Source organism: Microdochium trichocladiopsis (genome assembly GCF_020744255.1).
Source record: "Microdochium trichocladiopsis strain MPI-CAGE-CH-0230 chromosome Unknown B0I36scaffold_1, whole genome shotgun sequence".
In the NCBI taxonomy this organism is placed as follows: Eukaryota; Fungi; Ascomycota; class Sordariomycetes; order Xylariales; family Microdochiaceae; genus Microdochium; species Microdochium trichocladiopsis.
In genome coordinates this window covers 3,180,128-3,198,629 of record NW_025763544.1, presented here as the reverse complement: position 1 = coordinate 3,198,629, position 18,502 = coordinate 3,180,128, and the positions used below count along the sequence as shown (strand labels likewise).

Here is an 18,502-nt window from a genome sequence, read left to right as displayed (position 1 = left end):
GGGTTGTTTCGTAGGATCATTGCACCGAGCCGGGGAAGTCTATTACCTTCGGTAACTCTCAATACACGACGAGGGGCGGCCTGCTTAGTATCGTCGAGGGTGTCACGCTAGGGTAATTCTTGACATAAACTATTGGACTTTGTCCTTCTTGTTCTTGTAATCTGTCGCCAGTTCGGGAGTGCCACACTCTAGAAATTGCTATATTCGTAAACAGGGAGGCAACAAGATCCCAAGGAACCATATCAGCCACCATGCATCTCTTACATATTCCCTGGGCCACGTTCGCCCTGAAGATGGCTCTTCTGGCTGCCCGAACCACAGCCCGCCTCAATGCCACCGAGACAGCAACCCAATACATCCTGCAAAATGACCGTCTCTACGTCGCGGTGAGCAAGAGCAGCGGACAAGTGACGGACCTCGAGCTCGAATCGCAGGACCTGCTTGGGCCTGTGTCCGGCAACACCGGCAAAGGACCGTACCTGGACTGCTCGTGCACGCCCAGCGGCGCATGGACGCCCGGGTCTTCCACGGCGAAGAGGTTCCAGCTCATCGAGGGCGTGGACTCGACGGGCACTTCCTATGGCGGCATCATCATGGGCGACACGTTCGCGGCCACGAACCAGTCCTTGTACCAGTACATCTTCCTCCGCGAAGGCGAGACAGGCCTGCACATGTTTTCCCGGTTGACGTATTTCAACGAATCGAAGCCGCTGCTAAGAGATCTTGGCGAGCTGCGGACTCTATTCCGGCCAAACACGGACCTCTGGACGCACATGTCGAGCAGCGAGGGCAACTGGGCGTCGCTGCCATCGAAGCGGGCGTTTGCCGAGGCCGTCACCGTGCAGGACGCGACGACCTACCTCGGGCGCACCACGTCGGACGGGTACGTCCAAGAGTACTCGGACTTCTTCACAAAGTACACGTTCTCCGAGCTGTGGCGCGACCACGACGTCCACGGCCAGTACGCAGACGGCTCGACCACGGCAGACGGCAGCACGTTCGGGGCCTGGCTGGTCCACAACACGCGCGAGACCTACTACGGAGGGCCCTTGCACTCGGACCTCGTCGTCGACGGCATCGTGTACAACTACCTCGTCTCCGGCCACCATGGCGCTCCCGTGCCCAACATCACGCACGGCTTTGACCGCACCTGGGGTCCGCAGTACTACCACTTCAACAAGGGCGCGCCGGGGACGACGCTAGCCGAGCTCAGGGCTGATGCGGTGCAGTATGCGAGACCGGAGTGGAACGCCGAGTTTTACGACAGCATCGCACATTATGTGCCCAACTACGCGCCGACCAGTAAGCGGGCTACCTTCAGGGCCAACATCGAGCTGCCCGAGGGATCCAGACGGCCTATCGCCGTGTTGTCGGAGAATGGTCAGGACTTCCAGCTCAACGTCTTCCGGCCCGAGTCGTTGCAGTACTGGGCAGAGATCAATCCAGCTACAGGCGACATCGAGATACCCAGAGTCAGGCAGGGCACCTACCGCTTGACTGTGTATGCAGACGACGTCTTTGGATGGTTCATTCAGGACGATGTCGATGTCATTGGAGACAGGCAGGGTCCCATGGCTGAGTCGTCAGACAAGACAGTAGCTCACTTCACATGGACCGAAGAGTCTGCGGGCAAGGAGATCTGGCGTATCGGCACGCCAGACAAGTCAGCAGGCGAGTACCGGCACGGGTATGCCTTGGATGAGTCGAAGCCGTTACAGCCGGAGCAGTACAGGATCTACTGGGCCAAGTGGGACTTTCCGACTGATTTCCCGAGCGGCGTCAACTTCCACATCGGCGAGAGCGACGCTGCCCTAGACTGGAACTATATCCACTGGGGTGTCTATCCCGGGCAGGCGAATTACATCAGGCCTGGTCCGCCGAAGTATTACACGGCCAACATCAACAACTGGACCGTCACCTTTGACCTGACCGAAGAGCAACTGCTCAACACTAGCACGGCGACACTCACAGTGCAGCTTGCCGGCACGAAGACGGCCAATGGAAACAATAAATGGGCAGGCCAACTGCCCGGCGAGAAGTACAGCAATCTGCCGTACACGGTAGCCCTCAATACCGGCACAGGCGGACTTGAGCAGACGTGGGTAATTCCGTATTGGCGCAGCGGGTCTTGTGGTGTCCGAAGCAGTGTCATCTGCCAGAATACCGAGCACAAGTTTGTGTTTGATGCCACGAAGACACTGAAGGTCGGTAGGAATGAGTTGGTCTTGAGCCTGCCCTTCAATGCCACGAACACGGAGACAGCACTGTTGCCTGATGCATTATATGTACAGTACGATGCCTTGAGATTTGAGCTAGCGTAGAACAATCCAGGAAGTGTGAGGGCGAGGCTTGCAATTAGTTTGAGGATGTTGTCAGGTGCAGGAGGGCCATTTCGCTGAGGACAGTCTCAGACTCGGTGAGATCGCACTCCGTTGCACCGAGCTCGCCATTTTGGGAGTTCTCTCCAAGTTGAAAATGACGAGGATTGTGACACCATTTGATCACGTCCAGGACGGAGTCATGCCGAATGCAGTGATGGAGATCTAGCTAATCCCTCACGACCATGCTTCCGGCCATGCTTTCGTCTCCCCACACATCACGAGTCTCTTGCTCGACGGCGCGCATGGCAAGCGCAACCTCTTCGAGCTTTGCGACGACGTCCCGCACGCCATCGTCGACACGGCCAAAGTACTTGTCGTTCGCTTCGCGCCGCTTCCGAGCCAGAAGGATGTCACGCTCGGTCTCCTCTTCGAGCTTGCCGCCAAGCATGTTGCTACTCAAGCCTCCAGGGCCACCGCTGCTGCCGGGATGGTTGCTAGCGCTTCCGACCGTGCTCTTCCCACCATCCGTAGCATCACTGGGTCCAGCTTTGCCGACGCCAGATGGTGGGATGATACTACCACCTAACCCAACAGCCGCGGCGGCAATGCCCACGTCGCCAAGTGCGCCTTTGAGATTGCCCACTTCGCTCGGTTCGCCCAAGTTGTTCTCCGTGACAGCATCGTCCGCCTCGCTTCGCGCCCAGGCCTGAGCGAGCGCAATCTGGGCCATGCGCAGCTCTGCCAGCTTGCGATCATGCTCTGGTCCGAATACACGTGTGCCCCCAGTCGCGGATAGTTCTGCCTCTTCAAGAGTTGCTTGCATCTCGGCCCATAACGCATCTGTCCTGTCTGTGGCGCGAGACGACTCGCCACTCACGAGGCGAGGAGGCATGCCTGTGCTGTTACTGCCGGCGATGTTGTTGCGAGGGTTGAGTAACGAGCCGGTCCTTCCAAGAGGTGGTGCTGCTATGGGACCGCCACCTCGGCTTGCGCTGCCGATTTCCAGGGACATTCTTGTCGGAGCCTCCGTTGATGACGCCACGCCCGACCCGGAGGCGTGGCTCGCGCCGCCTGTCGCAGCCGCGATGCCAGGGAGAGACACATGGGAGGCGGCTGGAGACGGGTGCAAGAACAATGCAGGCGGGGGTTCACGAGGCTTGGCCAATGTCTGCTTTGGCTTTTCCTGAGACATGACTACATCTTGGGGGATGATCTCAGGTTGCAAAGGTAAAGTGCTGCTGCATAGGGAATGCAATGTAGGGATGTCGTTGAGGTTGCTGATTGGATGCGTTGCCAGCTAACAAGTCGCGCCTTGGGAGTCCACCACAGGGACATTGCGTTGACAATGGCGATAAGTGCATATGATGCTTAAGGTACCTTCTAAAGTAGGTAGGTAGGCTCGCCCATGATCCGCCAAGGCCAGCTACTTACCTAATGACAAACGAGTCCTAAAGTCCTATCCCAGCCCCCAAGAATCCACAGGACCTGGACCATCAATGTGGAGACCATAAGCATGAGCCACATGCGCGGAGCCACAGTTCACCCAAAAAGAGTGGCACCAGCCACATCAGGGTTTTTTTGCTCGCACCACACAATTTCGCATTGCCCGCAACAGGTGGACTCCTGCAAAAATCAACTGCCTGGGTTCCCAACTTCACACGAACGCTGGCCTGGAAGACGCACGACTCTTCGACAACACCCAACCATATCACGTCAACCCAGATAAGTCGGTAGGTCTACACCCTCGTGCTGCTCTCCCTCCGCTGTGTTGTATCATCGCCACGGTCGCGCCTCGACGTATCTCAATGACATTCGCATCTCGAGCACTTCAAACGAACGACCCAGACCGAACACGACCAACACCGCACCATTGATTTTGGTCGCTTCCACCTCGCATGCACAACAAATATCGGGATACTGCGCTTCGACGAATTGATATACACACACGATCTCGCTACAAGCATCGCGCACCGCGCATGCGCTTTAATCAGCCTTGACTAACTTGTTGGATTTCTCTACAGCCATCATGGGTAAGGGAAAGCCTTCAGGTCTCAACGCCGCCCGCAAGCTGCGGTTCAACCGCAAGGAGCAGAAGTGGGCCGATCTTGCCTACAAGAAGCGTGCTCTCGGCACTGCCTTCAAGTCCTCGCCGTTCGGTGGCTCCTCCCACGCCAAGGGAATCGTCCTCGAGAAGGTCGGTGTTGAGGCCAAGCAGCCCAACTCCGCTATCCGGAAGTGTGTCCGTGTTCAGCTCATCAAGAACGGCAAGAAGGTCACCGCTTTCGGTACGATACCCCGATCTCGATTTTTTACCAGGTCGTACGATGGTCATGCTGTTGGGTCGACGGGGGGGGGTCCTTGCTCTTCCAAGATGGCTGAGAGAATAACTGTCAAGCTTCTTGGACAAGGGAAGGATGTGATCGACCACTGCATGGCCCGAAACGAGAGAAAATTTGTGTATGACCATCATGCTAACTTAAGCGCTTCCCAGTCCCCAACGACGGTTGCTTGAACTTCGTCGACGAGAACGACGAGGTCCTCCTCGCCGGTTTCGGTCGCAAGGGCAAGGCGAAGGGTGATATTCCCGGTGTCCGCTTCAAGGTCGTCAAGGTTTCCGGTGTCGGTCTGCTGGCCCTGTGGAAGGAGAAGAAGGAGAAGCCGAGATCCTAAACGTTGTGCGCGACACAGCAAAAGGGAAACAAAAATGGAAAAACACGAATGAAAGAAACCTCTTACCCCAACACAACGGTCCACAACACGACTACGATGTGCATCTTCACGAATGTCAACAAAGATGGATGGTTTTTTTCTTCTCAACTGGGCAAATGCGGAGTTGATATTGGCTTGCTTGATTTTTCATCGGCATTCATAGGGTTGCGGCCTAGACAAAAAAAGGTCTGGTCGTGAGCCTGAAAACACGAATACCATGGCGGGATATGAAAGATACGAGGAATAGAGATCTTCTGTCTGCCGACGAACTCTGATGACTTCTGCTGCTTGCTATGCCGATGTAAATGGCCAACATGACGTCGCCTTCATGTTCCGTGTCACGTTCCCAAGATTGTGAATGCGAATGGCTTTTGATGACTGTGCTACTCTTACATGTTCGTACATTTCTAACATTATTCGGCCAGCTTTTTCGACTGTCCCACGACCTCTGTCGGGTCTTTCAAGTATGCCAAGACGTAGTCCAGTCCCATGCCGGCAGCAATCACCCCTCCGGTGATCCAGCAGCCGTTCACGAACCACCACCAACAATCCTTGACACTCTTCAAGTTGACTCTTTTGATCATCCACGCGAGCGACAACGCGGCACCTCCGCAACTTCCAACAAAGAACGCCGGCCCAGCGCCCGCCGCCGTGCCTGCCGCCGCCAGCAGCCCAACCTGGACCACCGCGAGGCCCGACAGCACCTTCTTTGTCTCGGCGTCATGCTTGAGCGCGATGCTCTTGATGCCGGCCTTCTTGTCGTCCTTGATGTCCATGTGAGCATAAATCATGTCGTAGAGCACGGTCCAGGCGATGTTGCTCCCATAAAGACACGCCGCGGCTGTCAAGGCCGGTGTGCTCGCGAGCAGATCGACACCGAGAGCCGGAAATCCCATGATGGCGCCCCAGGAGAAAGCAAAGCCCAGCACGACCTGTGGATAGTACGTCACGCGCTTCGCCAGCGGGTACATCACTACCAGGCATAAGCTGGGGATTCCGTAGTAGAGACAGCTCAAGGGAAACTGCAGCAGGATGCCGAGACCTGCCAGGCACTGGAAGCCCGTGAATACCAGCGCTGCTTGGGGTGTGATGGCTCCCCTGGCGATTGGCCTGTGACGTGTCCTCGCGACGTGCGGGTCGAGTTTCCGGTCCCAGAAATCGTTGATGCTGCAGCCGGCACCGCGCATGATCAGGGCGCCGCTGAAGAAGAGCAGCGAGGTGCCCAGGACGGCGAGCGGTGGTGCAACCGGGGTGGCGAGTGGCGCTGCGAGCAGGGTACTGAAGAGGCAGGGCAGGAACAGGTAGTATGTTCCTGTGGGCTTGTCCAGACGGACAAGCTCGGCATAAGGAACCCATGATGTTGGCAGATATGATAGTATGCCAGTCGTGGGAGGCGAGTAGGGCTCAAGCAATGTTGGCGAAGGCACGAGGGGTGAGGCCGGCGTCGTCTGATGAGATGCTCTTCGCAGCGCAACTAGTGGAACGGCTGCAGGGACTGATCTTTGGTGTTTTGGATTTGAAAATATCGAACTCTTTTGGCTTGGTTGCCAGCTAGAAGTGTGCTGCAGACAACGACCAGTCCTGCTGACATGTCCAGGTTGAGTCAACTTGAACCGTACTAGACGAGACTCTAGGCATCTACGGACAAGTCCTTGAGCCGCCATCCTCACAGTCTCCCGGGCGCCTCTGCTTCCGCCGCTTTTCGTCAGTCGGAGCCATCCAAAGCCATTGATCACGAATTCTGGACCGACCTATTCGCTATTTATCCTCTTCAAAGAGACATATTACCTCGGCAGCATCTTCTGGGTGGGCCTGGTACTTTTTGATGTAGGCTTGGGCTTGCGTACTCAAGCGCACAGTCGCGTGAGATTTCCAGACTGGGAAGTTGCACGTGGGAAGTGATAGTCCAAGTGAGACGTGAGGCTCCAGTTCTTTTAAGAAAATGCTGGCATGTCGTCTTTGAAGCTGTCACGATAATTTTGGGCGGAGCGAGGTGCTTCAGGTCCCACTCCGTGCTCTGGTGCAGGATATGATTGGTCTGTGTGGGCCTCCACATCTGCTAGTCCACGCTTAAGTCTCCACTCTTGGAGATGCGCCCCCGCGGAATTGGAGATGGAAAGAGGGCGTCGCGTCTTCGCGGTGCAAACAGAGGTGCAACTACGAGATCTTTAGCACATCAGCCTCGACGAACCACAAATCTGCCCTGCGCCCACCCCGAAACTCGTCGCACCCACTCCCGGGATACGCTGCGGTCTGATTCGAGTCGTCCTCCTCCATCTGGCACCCACGAGACAGATCCTGTGCTGTTTGCGACTAGGCTTCGACCTAAGGCGACTTCTGGCGATGAAGGGCACGTAAATGCCGTGTGAGGGCATCATCTTGTCTATCCAAAAGACCCCTTACCAAACTCGATACCCGTCCATGCCTGGTGGATTCGTGGTCGTCCAGCCCTTGAGGCACCGCCGTCAAAATGCCGAGTGCCATGCATCCGCAGGCGAAGTTCGACCCCATCCCGCCAGATCTCGACCTCCAGGATCTAGTCGACCGCGCGCCGAACTTCGACTGGGTACTTCGCATACCACTTGTAAAGATCCGTCGCCTGGGGTCGGCAGGGTTCGAGAAGCTTGTGCAGCTTCACGTCATAGAGGGCGGTCGACCCCTTGTGATTGAGGGATGGGACAAAGTGCTCCCCAGCAACTTGTTCAGTGCTCGGTGGCTGGAGAGCACGTATGACAAGAAACAAGAAAATGTCAGAGACATCAACGCGCAATCCGACATCCCGATGACCACCGGCCACTATCTGCGCGCCATGACGAAGCTCACGAACCAATGGACTCCTACCAACTTCCGTGGCGAGCGACGACAGAGACTCTACCTCAAAGACATCGACTGCCCGCCTGAATGGCACGATCACCTCAAGAAGATTATCCCGCCAAATGTGTTTTACATGAACGACAACATCAGCGACATGCCTTCCACTCATCAGAATAATGACAGCGACATTTTCGGCGCCCCGGAAAGAACAATAGCAGTGGCGGGAGACCTCATGAGCAGCCTACCTGAAGAGATGCGAGCGCAAAATCTCATGTGTTATATAGGACACGAGGGTACATATACCCCCGCCCACAGGGAGATGTGTGCCAGTCTTGGACAGAATATCATGGTAGAAGCCTCAGGCGACCAGGACGGCGAAAAGCCTGGAAGCTCGATCTGGTTCATGACCGAGACGAAAGACCGCGAAGTCGTCCGGGAGTACTTCTTGTCAATGCTTGGGCATGATATTGAGATCGAGAAACATTTTGCCCAAGTCAACGCCTGGAAGAAGGCCAACTTTCCCGTACATGTTGTGGAGCAAAAAGCGGGCGATTTCATCCTCATTCCCCCTTTGGCACCACATCAGGTATGGAACAGAGGCACACGTACCATGAAAGTAGCCTGGAACCGCACAACGGTCGACACGCTTGGTCTTGCCTTGCAGGAGGCTCTGCCGAAAGCGAGACTCGTGTGCCGCGACGAACAGTACAAGAACAAGGCCATCATTTACTTTACATTGGAGAAGTACTACAACGAGCTCCAGACATTCGATGAAAGCACCGAAAATGAATGGCTGGGCCTGGGTCAGGATTTGCTCCAAACCAACGCACGATCCAAGCGAATGCTTGCCGACTTCAAACGGTTATTCCGCCTATTCACCGATGTTCTCGTCAGCGAAATGTTCGGGCAAAAACAGGCAAACGTAGAACATATACCATACGATTCCAACATTACTTGCTCTTACTGCCGGTCGAACATCTTCAACAAGTTTCTCACCTGCAAGCACTGTGTTCGCCAGCTGATCAATGGCGACGAGGACACCTACGACATCTGTATGGAGTGCTACGCGATGGGGCGGTCTTGCATCTGCATCTCGGGTTTGCAATGGTGCGAGCAATGGAACTGGTCCGACCTTGTGGAGAAGCACGAATTGTGGCGTGCCATGATCATTCAGCAAGAGGGGTTTATTGACATCAATAACTCACCTCCGCCTCTTGAGGTTGCGAAGGGACTAACCTACAAAAAGACCGTGGCCCAGATTTGCCAGGAGCAGCTCAAAATACGACCCTGGAATGACATTTCCAAGCCTGTTGAGCAGCAGGCACCTGAGTCGGAGCCCGAGCCCGAGGTCGATGATGATGGCCGGGTCAAGAAGCGAAAATACAAACGAAAGGCCAAGAAAGGAGAGGTCTACAAGTGTCATACCTGCATCCACAAAGACAACACTTGGAAGCTCCAATACTGCACCACCTGTTCTGAGGCATACTGTTATGGAGTTTTGTGGCGAGCGTTCGACATTATGCCCCAGACTGCCATGGAAGCGGAGTACTGGCAGTGTCCCAAGTGTCTGGGCTATTGCAATTGCGGTGCTTGCAGGCGTAGTGGCAACACGCAGCCGTACATCCCCAAGAACACACTTCTGGGCCATGACACACGCCCGGTCGCGGATGATCGCAGTGTAGAAGCTGTTGTGGACTTCCGCCTTCACAATCTGAATTGGCTCAAGGCCAATGGGGAAGAGAACCGCAGCAAGGACACAAAGCGTATGCAACGTCTGAAGGAGAAGGCCGATGCCGCAAAGTCTAAGGATCTGATGGAATTGGAAGCCGCAGGTCGGGAGGTCGCTGGACCCGACGGCATCGCTACCGGCGCTGGCGATGAATCAGATGATGGAGCCGAGCATGAATTATCGCGGCATGACCAGTCCACTATCGCCCACAACAACGGCATGGGAGCACCTGAGGGTATGGTTCCAGTGGCCGATATGTCGGCGCCGTGGGATCAGACTGGTGCAGATCCCGACGCGTCTAGCTATCCCGACCCGTCTAATTATCCCGACCCCTCAATCATGACCAATGGGCGCATGATGGGAATGGGCTTTTATGACCAAGATGATAGTGAGAACCGGATCCTCTTCGACGCTTTCGACGCATCCCAGGTCCCAAACCTTGACCCTGCGAACAACGACTCGCAGATGTCCGAGTACATCAAGAAAACTCTTCGGTTGGCAAAACGTCGGGCCCGACTCAATCAAGAAGACGACCCAGACTTCCGCGCGCCGAAGAGGAGTTACCACAGAAAGAAGCCAGAGAGCGGCAATGTAAGCCAGCTCGCCAACCTGGACCCTGCCCTGATGGACGCTTTGGGCGATGCGACAATGACTCCCCAGAGTGATGGGACCCCAGCGCCGGTCACAAACCCGGCTGCAGCCCAATCTCTCATCACAACTACATCTGCTGAAGGCACACAGCTGGTTCAGCCGGTACAGCCAGCAGAGCCGGCACAGCTCAAACAGCCCAAACAGCCCCTGCCCATAGATCCTCTCAAGCCTACTTTGCGTCACGCAAAGCCGCGAGCTTCTTACCTCGATCCTGAAGAGCCTGTGGACGACCCTGACGACATCGTGCCCAACAGACCATATACTCGCGCACCAAAGCCACCCGCCACGGCCATTGACGTGTCAGCTGAAGCAGTGGACCTGGCAGCTGATGCGGTGCTTGGGTTGGGCTCAGCGCCTGCTCCAAACGGTGAGATCCCTGCCATTGCGGCAGATCAACCTGTCACCCGGAAGCGCGGTCGGCCGCCTGGGCCGAGACGTGGTGTGCCAACCGAGAGCGACGCTGTGCAATCTGCAACACCAGGGCCGGTTGCGACCCGCCCATCCCCGGAAACCCGGAAGCGCATGCGACTTGAACGTGCGCAGGCGGGCGGTGGAGATGTTTCAATGCATGACGAAGATGATACCGATGCCGAGGCCGAGTGGCAAGCTGTTGCGGGTGGCCGTTCCGGGGAAAATGGCGACTCGGATTCTGACTTCAGACGACCGAAGACACCGCCCGCAACATCTACGGGCAGACGGAGAGGGCGCCCTCCAAAGGCAAAGCCCGTGCCGCCTGTAGTCGATGATAACTCGGAGGATGAGCTTCACGTGGTTACGCCTCCGCCACCTCGCAGACGTGGCCGACCACCGGGAAGGAAGTCTGAGCCAGTGGCACCACTTGCGGTAGAAGCGCGGGATATGCAGTTCCTCTCCATGGCGGAAAGAATGGCCCTCAAAGGCAAGAAGATCAAGATCCGGGGTCGTAAGTCGATGCCGGCCACTACTCAGAGTCCATCTACAGCGAACCAGGTCGACTCGCCAAGGGCCTCAACACCCGAGCCAACAGAGATCCCCACCAAGAGTTCCTCTGAAAAGTTGGTTTCGGTCTCTGCAGAGAGGGACGCAAACGTCATTGTGGCTCAACCTGTCGCATATTTGTCTGACGAGGAGGGCAACTCCTCATCAAGTGCTTCTTCCATCGCGGCAGAGCCAACACCGCGGCGCAGAGCCGGTCCTACAGTCGTCCGCTTGGACTTGTCGGATGCTGAAGACGGATCGGATAGTGCTTCGGTCAGTAGGGGTAGTGATAAGGCAACATACGTTGCAACACGGGGCCGTGGGCGAGGACGAGGACGTGGGCGAGGGGTTGGCAGGGGCAGAGGAAGAGGCAGAGGGCGTCCACGGGGCAGTTGAGCCCATTCTGCAATGACGAGTCCTTACCGCATGATTGATGGTTTTTGTTTGTCTGGCTTCTTTCTATATGGATGATACCCAGAGTCAGGCTATTGTGGCGTAATTAGAGCATGTCGGACTCACAGCGTTTGTCGTATGAATACAGGCAGGTGGCAATTGAGCATCATGTCATTATTTTGTAGTGCTCATTAGGGACGTGGCCTGCAGCAGTGACCCAGACCTTACGCTTGTGATGTACTTCTCCCCTTGATAGGCCCTGACAGCATACCAGTGTATTTACGGATAGAGAAATTGTGGCGTCGCTAGCACGAACGCCTCAATCAACATTCAAAGGTAATTAAAGTAGGACAGAATGATGAAATGAGTGAAGTGCCAAGACACTCGTAAGCAGGAATGACATGACACCCAGGGCCGCGCCGCCCGGCTGCCGCTTTATTTATCCTACAGGGCTTTGGCTCGTCCTTGACGGATGCAAATGCACATGCTGCCTACGCGTGCCTTCTGAACTGTAATGCATCGGAATTTCAGTCGTCCAGAGGTCTGGAGGGGGCCGCGGGGAAAAGCCTCGAGCGTTCTGTTCTGTCTGTCGCCTTCAACGGCCCACGTTGCAAGCGCTGATCCTTTGTCATAGCCCCATTCGTGTTGCTGTTCTAGGTGCTTTCGGCGTCTGGTCCCCTGCTGGCCCCTCTTTGGGGAGCAGCAGGCCGTCGCAACCATGGAATACCTTGCATCGCCTTGTAATAAACCAGAGGCTAATTAACACCTTTTGACGCATGGCCCTTGCCCGCCTCGACATTTGGTCTTTACCACTCTCAAGTTTATTCTGCAGAGACGCGCCAATCCACGCAGCACCCTACAATATTCATCGACGCAGAGCACGACTACGTACCCGTAGAGAACCACGGCTACTCAAACGAGCGCTTCGGACCACCCCCGCACCTCTGGACTACGTCGAGCATCATCCCGCATCCACGCACGAGACGGCCACGCGTCGAGTCGAGTCATACAGCAGCCTCTCTTCTCACGGCACGGCGCGCAGGCCGGCGGGCCATGACTCGAATTGCGCTTGACTTTTCCGACTTGGCGCACGCCATGCCAGAGCGCACTCTGTAAGGGCCGAGGCTCTCCATATAGATCACCGTATTCGCGATGCTCTCCCATCTCCGCTTCCACAAGCGGGACCGCTCGAATCCTGCGTCGCCTATCCCGCCCGACAACACCCATAATCCATGGGGCGATCTCCAGCCTGCCCAGCTCGTGCCTGACGATGCCATCCCAAGCCCGGACGTCCGCCCGCGGTCCTCACAGTCTGTGCCGTTCGGGCCGCACAGTCAGGCCGTTCCTCCGCACCCACAGCAACCACCGCCGCAGCCGCCCAAGCCTTCCCATGCGCCAGCCCAGCAGGCGCCGATTCTCCCACCAATTACCCGCGTAGTGTCGGACGCTTCAGGCTTCGGTATGGACTTCGCAGACCTCAGCATCAGGCAGCGCGACGAACCGAGGCCGAGTCCCGTCTCACCGAACAATGAAACATCTGGCTTCATCGGAGGCTTGGCCCTGCGCAACTTGCGGCTGGAGCAAGAGGCCTCGATGAGGGCTGCGCAGAAGTCCCCAGATGTCGGTCCCGGGAGTGCTCTCAGTCCTTCTGGCTTCTCGAGTCGTCCCCCGGCCCCTCCGTTTCAGCCGGTCAAGGCTGCTTCATCCTTTATAAGCCCGACCGACATGTACAAGCCGGGGGCCACCGGCAAACGCCCGCCAGGCGCGCGGATGGCCAGCGAACCCCAAGTCCTCCCCTCACAAGGATATGCTCCTCAAGAACCGCCCCGGGGAAAGAAAGGTCTTCCATTTCTGAAGAATCCAGTGTCGACCCTGCTCCTGCGGCGGAAGACGAGCCAGAATGCCCCAGACCTGTCCATACAGCTCCGGAAGCAAGAACCCGTCTACGATCCACGGATTCGTGGCACCCGAGTCCATGATTTCAGCGCCCCTCGGCCAAGGAGAGCCCAGCCGAGCACCGATGCTTTGTCACCGGAGGCTGCCTCAAGCACAGACGCGCTGGGAATCAGTACCTTGACATCTCCCGCGGATATGCAGTCTCCTATCCCCTCCACGACCTCACCAGCTGTCGAGGTGGCACCTCTACCAGAGCTGATTGACGATGAGAAGCCCTCACCGGAAAAGATTAGTGAGCTGCATCCAGCCCTCAGACGACAGCTCAAGACCGACGAAACAGAGGATGTTGGCGGCGCCCCTATGCGCGCCAAAGGGCCAGGCATGAGTTCAAGGCGCAAGAGGGGTTCTGTTCCTCCGACGATAAGCCCGCTGTCGCGCAACGCGTCAGGGCACTCATTCAGCGCGATACCAAAGCACATGAAGAGCACATCCTCCAGGTTCAGTTTCGACATGATAGGGTCAGCGAATGAGGAGAAGCTCTTGGAAGAACGCCATCGTCAGAAGCAGCAGGACAAGCAAGATGCTGGGGATGATGCGCACGGCGGAGGCTTCCGAGATTCACGATTCGACGACTTTGATGAGGATGCTTTTGACTACGACAACATGGACTACGACGATGGTCTAGAGGAAAGGATACCGGGCGTCAATGCTGACTACGAGGAAGACGACGGCTTTGGGGGTATGGACGACGTTGGCTACGAGGAAGATGACATGGGCTTCGACCAGGACGAGCAAGATCCAGACAACGATCAGAATAATTTTGGCGGCTTCGTATTCCAGAGGTCTGACCCTAACTCACTGGTCGCCAGCCCCCTCGGCAGCGGGCCGCTACTGACACCGCGAGACGATGGTGGCAATGTGATTGGATATGCCTCCGCCGGGTCTACGCCTACATATCCGCCCAAGGTTGTGACGGAAGTCGATTCAAAAGTAGACAGTGTGGAGGAAGACCTCGTCCCCATGCCGTTGCGCCACTCGCAGCAGATGGGTCTGGGCATTCACGGCTCATCGTCGGTTGACAAATCCCAATTTGAGGATATCGACCTCTGTGAAAAACCTCATGAGGACGCAGACCCAGCACCAACGCGGCACCTGGACCCCGACGACGAACTCTATTTCAAGAGCGATGACTTTTCGGGTGAGGGTGACGGCAACGCTTTCGATGAGTCTCTCTTTGATCTCGACGACACCGACCAATATGGCAGGCCAATCCCTGGCATGTTCGCTAACGCACTGGCGCAACGCAACAGCGGCGCTGCCGATGCCAACAAGCTGGATTCGGGGATAGCTTCGAGGCTCTCTGCCGTCTCTGGCGCTTCGCAGTCTACCGCTCACACGTCGGTCAGTGTTGAGCCGCGAGAAGTCGTTCCTGTTGCAGAGCTTGCCGAGAAGGATGTCGAGAAGGATCCCGTGATGGCCGGGCAACTTCAACAACGACCTGAAGCATCTGCAGAAGAGAAGCAACAAATGGCCGCATACCAAGCGGCGCTAGCAGCAGCAGCCTGTCAAGCAGCAGCGTCAGGCAAATTTGATCGAGACTCGCCCCCCTCACCCGTTGATCTCATGAGACAACCATCAGCGGCTGCGTCGTCTGTGTATTCGACTGAGGACAACATCCTCAACTCGATTGAGGACTACGAAGCAGATGACGATGCGTACGCAGACCTGGACGATTATGAGCTCGACGACGACGCTATCATAGCCGAAGCTAACGCGAGTGCACTTGCAAACGACTCTGACGGCTGGTACGGCCAAGAGTTTGGCTTTTATGCCGCGCCGGCGCAGCAGCAGCACTTGATACAACAGCAGAAGTCGTCCAAGTCCTTGACTGAGCAGAATCTGTACCAGTACTCCCATGGTGGCTTCTTTGGTCCAAGTGGTGGGCTAGATCGCACAATGTCGGGCCACGCAGTCCTGAGGGAGCCAAATCTGACGCCCATCACCGAGCGATCCGAGTACTCGAATCGTAACTCGATCATGAGCTTGGGCATACCTCCGGGGATTGGAAGTGCACCGATCCAGAGCCCGGGTCTGGCACAGCTCGCGATGATGGCCGACGATGATGACATGTCAATATCAGCCTTGCTGAAATTGCGGTCCAAGGCCTGGGGGGGTTCACAAGTATCGCTCAGCTCACGTGAAGGATCTCCTAACGATCGGAACGGGGCGAGCAGCCCATGGAGTCCTGAGCCTTCGTCGTCATTCCTGAACATGACGTCTCCGGCAGGGCGAAAGAACTCGGCCTTTTCTGTGTGGAGCCAGGACTCTGCTGCGCCTGACAGCGGCGCAGGAAGCCCGACCATCACACTGGCAGCGCCCATTGTTCCAAACAACCTCACGATGCCGCCATTGCTGATTCCAAACACCAACAATACTGCCATCTCTCCCTCTGTTGGCACAGGGTCGTTCGCCTCTCCAGCTCAGCCGTCCTCGGCTTGCCCTCCAGTTTTCGAGGACGACGAGACGGACGAGGCGCAGACGACTGCGAGCGTTTCCAACTCGAGCTCCGTCTATGTCTCGTCTGGGGCGGGGAGCATGATGATGCCCCCGCCGCCTCCGCCGCCGGCGCGGAAGGCCTCGCAACACCGCCCGGCGATGGGCCACAGACATAGAAACAGCGCCGACAGCATCTCCTACACCAAAGAAGAGGACAGTGGTGAGACGCGATGGGTCATTGAACGTAGGCGCACTGCAGAGTCTGGCGAGATGGAACTCCTTGGACGGGAGATTATTCCCGGCGGCAGGATATGATGTGTGCCGGGCCTTGGTGACTGGGAATCAGTCAGGGGATTTTCATTGAGAGGACGGTGCTGGTATTTGTCTGTCGTGAACAGGACATGACGGGCCTGTTTGGTCCGAGTGCCCAGTTCACATGAATTCTAGCAGGCCCGGGTTCCAGCAAAGCCGCGAAGGAGGGTAGATATTTTTGGATGGCTTTTTCCTTCATGTCGAAACAGTCTCTTGGAAAGCAAGCAATGGCGTAGGAGCACTTGGGTACATAATCATAATGATATATTTCACGGCTAGCTTCTTGTTTTCTTCTTTTGAATGAATCTACAGTACGAAGCTGTCACTCTGATCTCAGCTGTCATTATCAGGCAAGCATACCTGGACATGGCGATTCACTTCGTCAGAGCACAGAACCGCTTTCTTCATCCAGAGCAGCAAAAGATGCCGGCTCACCGAGGCGGGCAACACCCATCGCCATTATTGCTCTCCGTGACAGCTCAGCTCATTTCATGGGTCCCTGAATGCTTGCTGAACATGTCGCAAGCCTCGTGCGACCGGCACCACCAACCCCCCAGCTACCAGCCCGACGCGCCACCTCGGAGAACCCACAGCAGCCCAGCGATCCACCGGGAAGATAACAACATACTTTGGGGTCATCATCCATGCTCGTATAGTCCCGGGCAGCAGGGGAAGGGGGGGGGTGCGAGGCTCTTGTGGTCCTCGATAGTTCGAACACCTGTCACTTGTCAGTTTTGCGGCAAACTCCGGCCACAGGACAGGGTCGAGCCTTGTTCTCTCTCTCTTTTCCGTGACTCCCTTGTCCTCCCATGTGGTTTTTGGTTCGGGGTTGTTGTACGCCAGGTGTGTGGATTTGTTTTTTTTTCATAATGGTGCCCGTGTAGCACAAAAGCAGCAGGGTCTTTTCCGAACACAGAAACCCGAAAACGAAAGAACAGTGCTGCTGATGGGGCCCAATTCCAGGCCTCCCCCCTTCATCCTTGCACGACGACCACCCGTCGGTGAAGGGGCATCGTCCGACTGAGCGAGTCAAGATGCCCGACCAAAAAAGATAGCACGGACGCTCGTTTCACACTTCAAGGACGATAGATGTTAAGGTTTGATTTTTTCTGGAGTATCGATGGGGGAAGGGGGGGCCCTCTTTCGGCTCTTTTTTGCCTGGTGTCATTATCGTACATATTTTTTCATGCTCACGGGGTCGGGCGCGCGCACGTGGACGGCCGGGTCCGTGCTTTTAATCGTTTCCAACGGCTTTTTTGAGGGGCCAGGCAGAGAGAGTCAGAGAGTCAAGAGTCAGCAAATCCAGGGTCCTTTTCGCGCTGGTGGGCGGTTTATTGTCTGTGCGAATGGTCCTCAGGAGCAGGGAATATCCTCGCTCGGGCGGTTCTTCTTCCCCAGCCAACCCGGGCCACGCCAGGCAGGGCGGGCGCGCGCGCCGTGCATGTGCATGTGCGTGTGCGTGTGCGTGTGCGTATGTGCGTGCGTCCTCCTCTCCTGTCGTCGCGGGGTGATGAGACATGCATAATGCGCATCTCTCGCCTCGTCTTTTTATTTTTGCGGTCACACCGGCGGCGGCGGCGGCGGATGCGGATGGGGCCTCGAAACCAATATAATGCAAGTAATATCACGATGCGCATCATCATCCTTCTTTTCTTTGGTCCCTTGCCCTGTCCCCCATCCCGGAACATGGAGACCGTTGACCAGGCGAGGCGAGGCCCGGCGAGTCGACGACCATTTCGGGGACGACGGGGATAGTTATTAGCATAGCAACACGTGTCGTGTCAATGAGGCTCCTCCTCTTCTTGCCGGCCACCCCCCCTGGAGATACGGCACTTGGCATGACATGACAGCACGGCAGCAGCACGGCAGCAGCAGCCCTGTGCCGCCTGCCTGGGCGTGCCGCGTGCCAGATTGGCCCCTAGTGAGCAAGGGGGGAAGAGAATCGATGCCCTAACCAAGTGTATGGATGTAATGTGGCCTGGCTCGACAATCAATTGGGGTCGATAGTCCATCTTGCGTGTACTTTTTGTTGGCAAAGTTCAACAGGAAAATCGATTCGGGGGGTTACAGCATACAGCATGGGGGTGTTTACGCGTGTGAACAAAAGAACCATGTGATGGTTGGTGAAAACCAAACACATTGATTGCCCCCTCTCTTTTCTGCGCTTCAGCTAGCGTCGCAATTGCATCGCCGCCCGCTGGTGAAACGGATGGCGCTGTATGGG

The 18,502-nt window shown here is 56.5% G+C and overlaps 7 protein-coding genes across 7 annotated transcripts; 5 read left to right on the top strand and 2 right to left on the bottom strand.

Annotated features, from left to right (window-relative positions):
- Positions 1–293: 293 nt before the first annotated feature.
- On the top strand, positions 294–2,321 carry B0I36DRAFT_232842 (rhamnogalacturonate lyase; the record flags this gene model as incomplete). The annotated part of the gene is made up of 1 exon (XM_046149178.1): positions 294–2,321. The coding sequence occupies one exon, from the start codon at positions 294–296 to the stop codon at positions 2,319–2,321; it is 2,028 nt and encodes a 675-aa protein (XP_046018635.1).
- Positions 2,322–2,547: 226 nt separating this feature from the next.
- On the bottom strand, positions 2,548–3,513 carry B0I36DRAFT_232773 (uncharacterized protein; the record flags this gene model as incomplete). The annotated part of the gene is made up of 1 exon (XM_046149170.1): positions 2,548–3,513. The coding sequence occupies one exon, from the start codon at positions 3,511–3,513 to the stop codon at positions 2,548–2,550; it is 966 nt and encodes a 321-aa protein (XP_046018634.1).
- A 400-nt stretch (positions 3,514–3,913) lies between these two features.
- On the top strand, positions 3,914–5,299 carry B0I36DRAFT_311029 (40S ribosomal protein S23-like protein). The gene is made up of 2 exons (XM_046152324.1): positions 3,914–4,606; positions 4,813–5,299. Exons 1-2 carry the CDS (start codon positions 4,348–4,350, stop codon positions 4,989–4,991), a joined length of 438 nt encoding a protein of 145 aa, XP_046018633.1. The 5' UTR covers positions 3,914–4,347; the 3' UTR covers positions 4,992–5,299.
- Positions 5,300–5,443: 144 nt separating this feature from the next.
- On the bottom strand, positions 5,444–6,694 carry B0I36DRAFT_357854 (4-hydroxybenzoate polyprenyl transferase; the record flags this gene model as incomplete). Its single annotated transcript, XM_046157864.1, has 2 exons — positions 5,444–6,478; positions 6,677–6,694. The coding sequence occupies 2 exons, from the start codon at positions 6,692–6,694 to the stop codon at positions 5,444–5,446; spliced, it is 1,053 nt and encodes a 350-aa protein (XP_046018632.1).
- A 498-nt stretch (positions 6,695–7,192) lies between these two features.
- On the top strand, positions 7,193–11,873 carry B0I36DRAFT_311023 (uncharacterized protein). Its single transcript, XM_046152323.1, has one exon. The coding sequence runs from the start codon at positions 7,501–7,503 to the stop codon at positions 11,575–11,577; it is 4,077 nt and encodes a 1,358-aa protein (XP_046018631.1). The 5' UTR covers positions 7,193–7,500; the 3' UTR covers positions 11,578–11,873.
- A 519-nt stretch (positions 11,874–12,392) lies between these two features.
- Positions 12,393–16,586, top strand: B0I36DRAFT_311022 (uncharacterized protein). Its single transcript, XM_046152322.1, has one exon. The coding sequence runs from the start codon at positions 12,727–12,729 to the stop codon at positions 16,279–16,281; it is 3,555 nt and encodes a 1,184-aa protein (XP_046018630.1). The 5' UTR covers positions 12,393–12,726; the 3' UTR covers positions 16,282–16,586.
- Positions 16,587–17,644, top strand: B0I36DRAFT_311020 (uncharacterized protein). Its single transcript, XM_046152321.1, has one exon. The coding sequence runs from the start codon at positions 16,645–16,647 to the stop codon at positions 17,146–17,148; it is 504 nt and encodes a 167-aa protein (XP_046018629.1). The 5' UTR covers positions 16,587–16,644; the 3' UTR covers positions 17,149–17,644.
- The last annotated feature ends 858 nt before the right edge of the window (positions 17,645–18,502 follow it).

Bases quoted from the DNA above. Each gene is read 5' to 3' on its own strand.
- B0I36DRAFT_311022 (XM_046152322.1), top strand. From the start codon at position 12,727: ATGCTCTCCCATCTCCGCTTCCACAAGCGGGACCGCTCGAATCCTGCG.
- B0I36DRAFT_311023 (XM_046152323.1), top strand. From the start codon at position 7,501: ATGCCGAGTGCCATGCATCCGCAGGCGAAGTTCGACCCCATCCCGCCA.
- B0I36DRAFT_311029 (XM_046152324.1), top strand. From the start codon at position 4,348: ATGGGTAAGGGAAAGCCTTCAGGTCTCAACGCCGCCCGCAAGCTGCGG. The intron at 4,607-4,812 runs GTACGATACCCC...AGCGCTTCCCAG, and splicing joins CAAGAAGGTCACCGCTTTCG to TCCCCAACGACGGTTGCTTG.
- B0I36DRAFT_311020 (XM_046152321.1), top strand. From the start codon at position 16,645: ATGGCGATTCACTTCGTCAGAGCACAGAACCGCTTTCTTCATCCAGAG.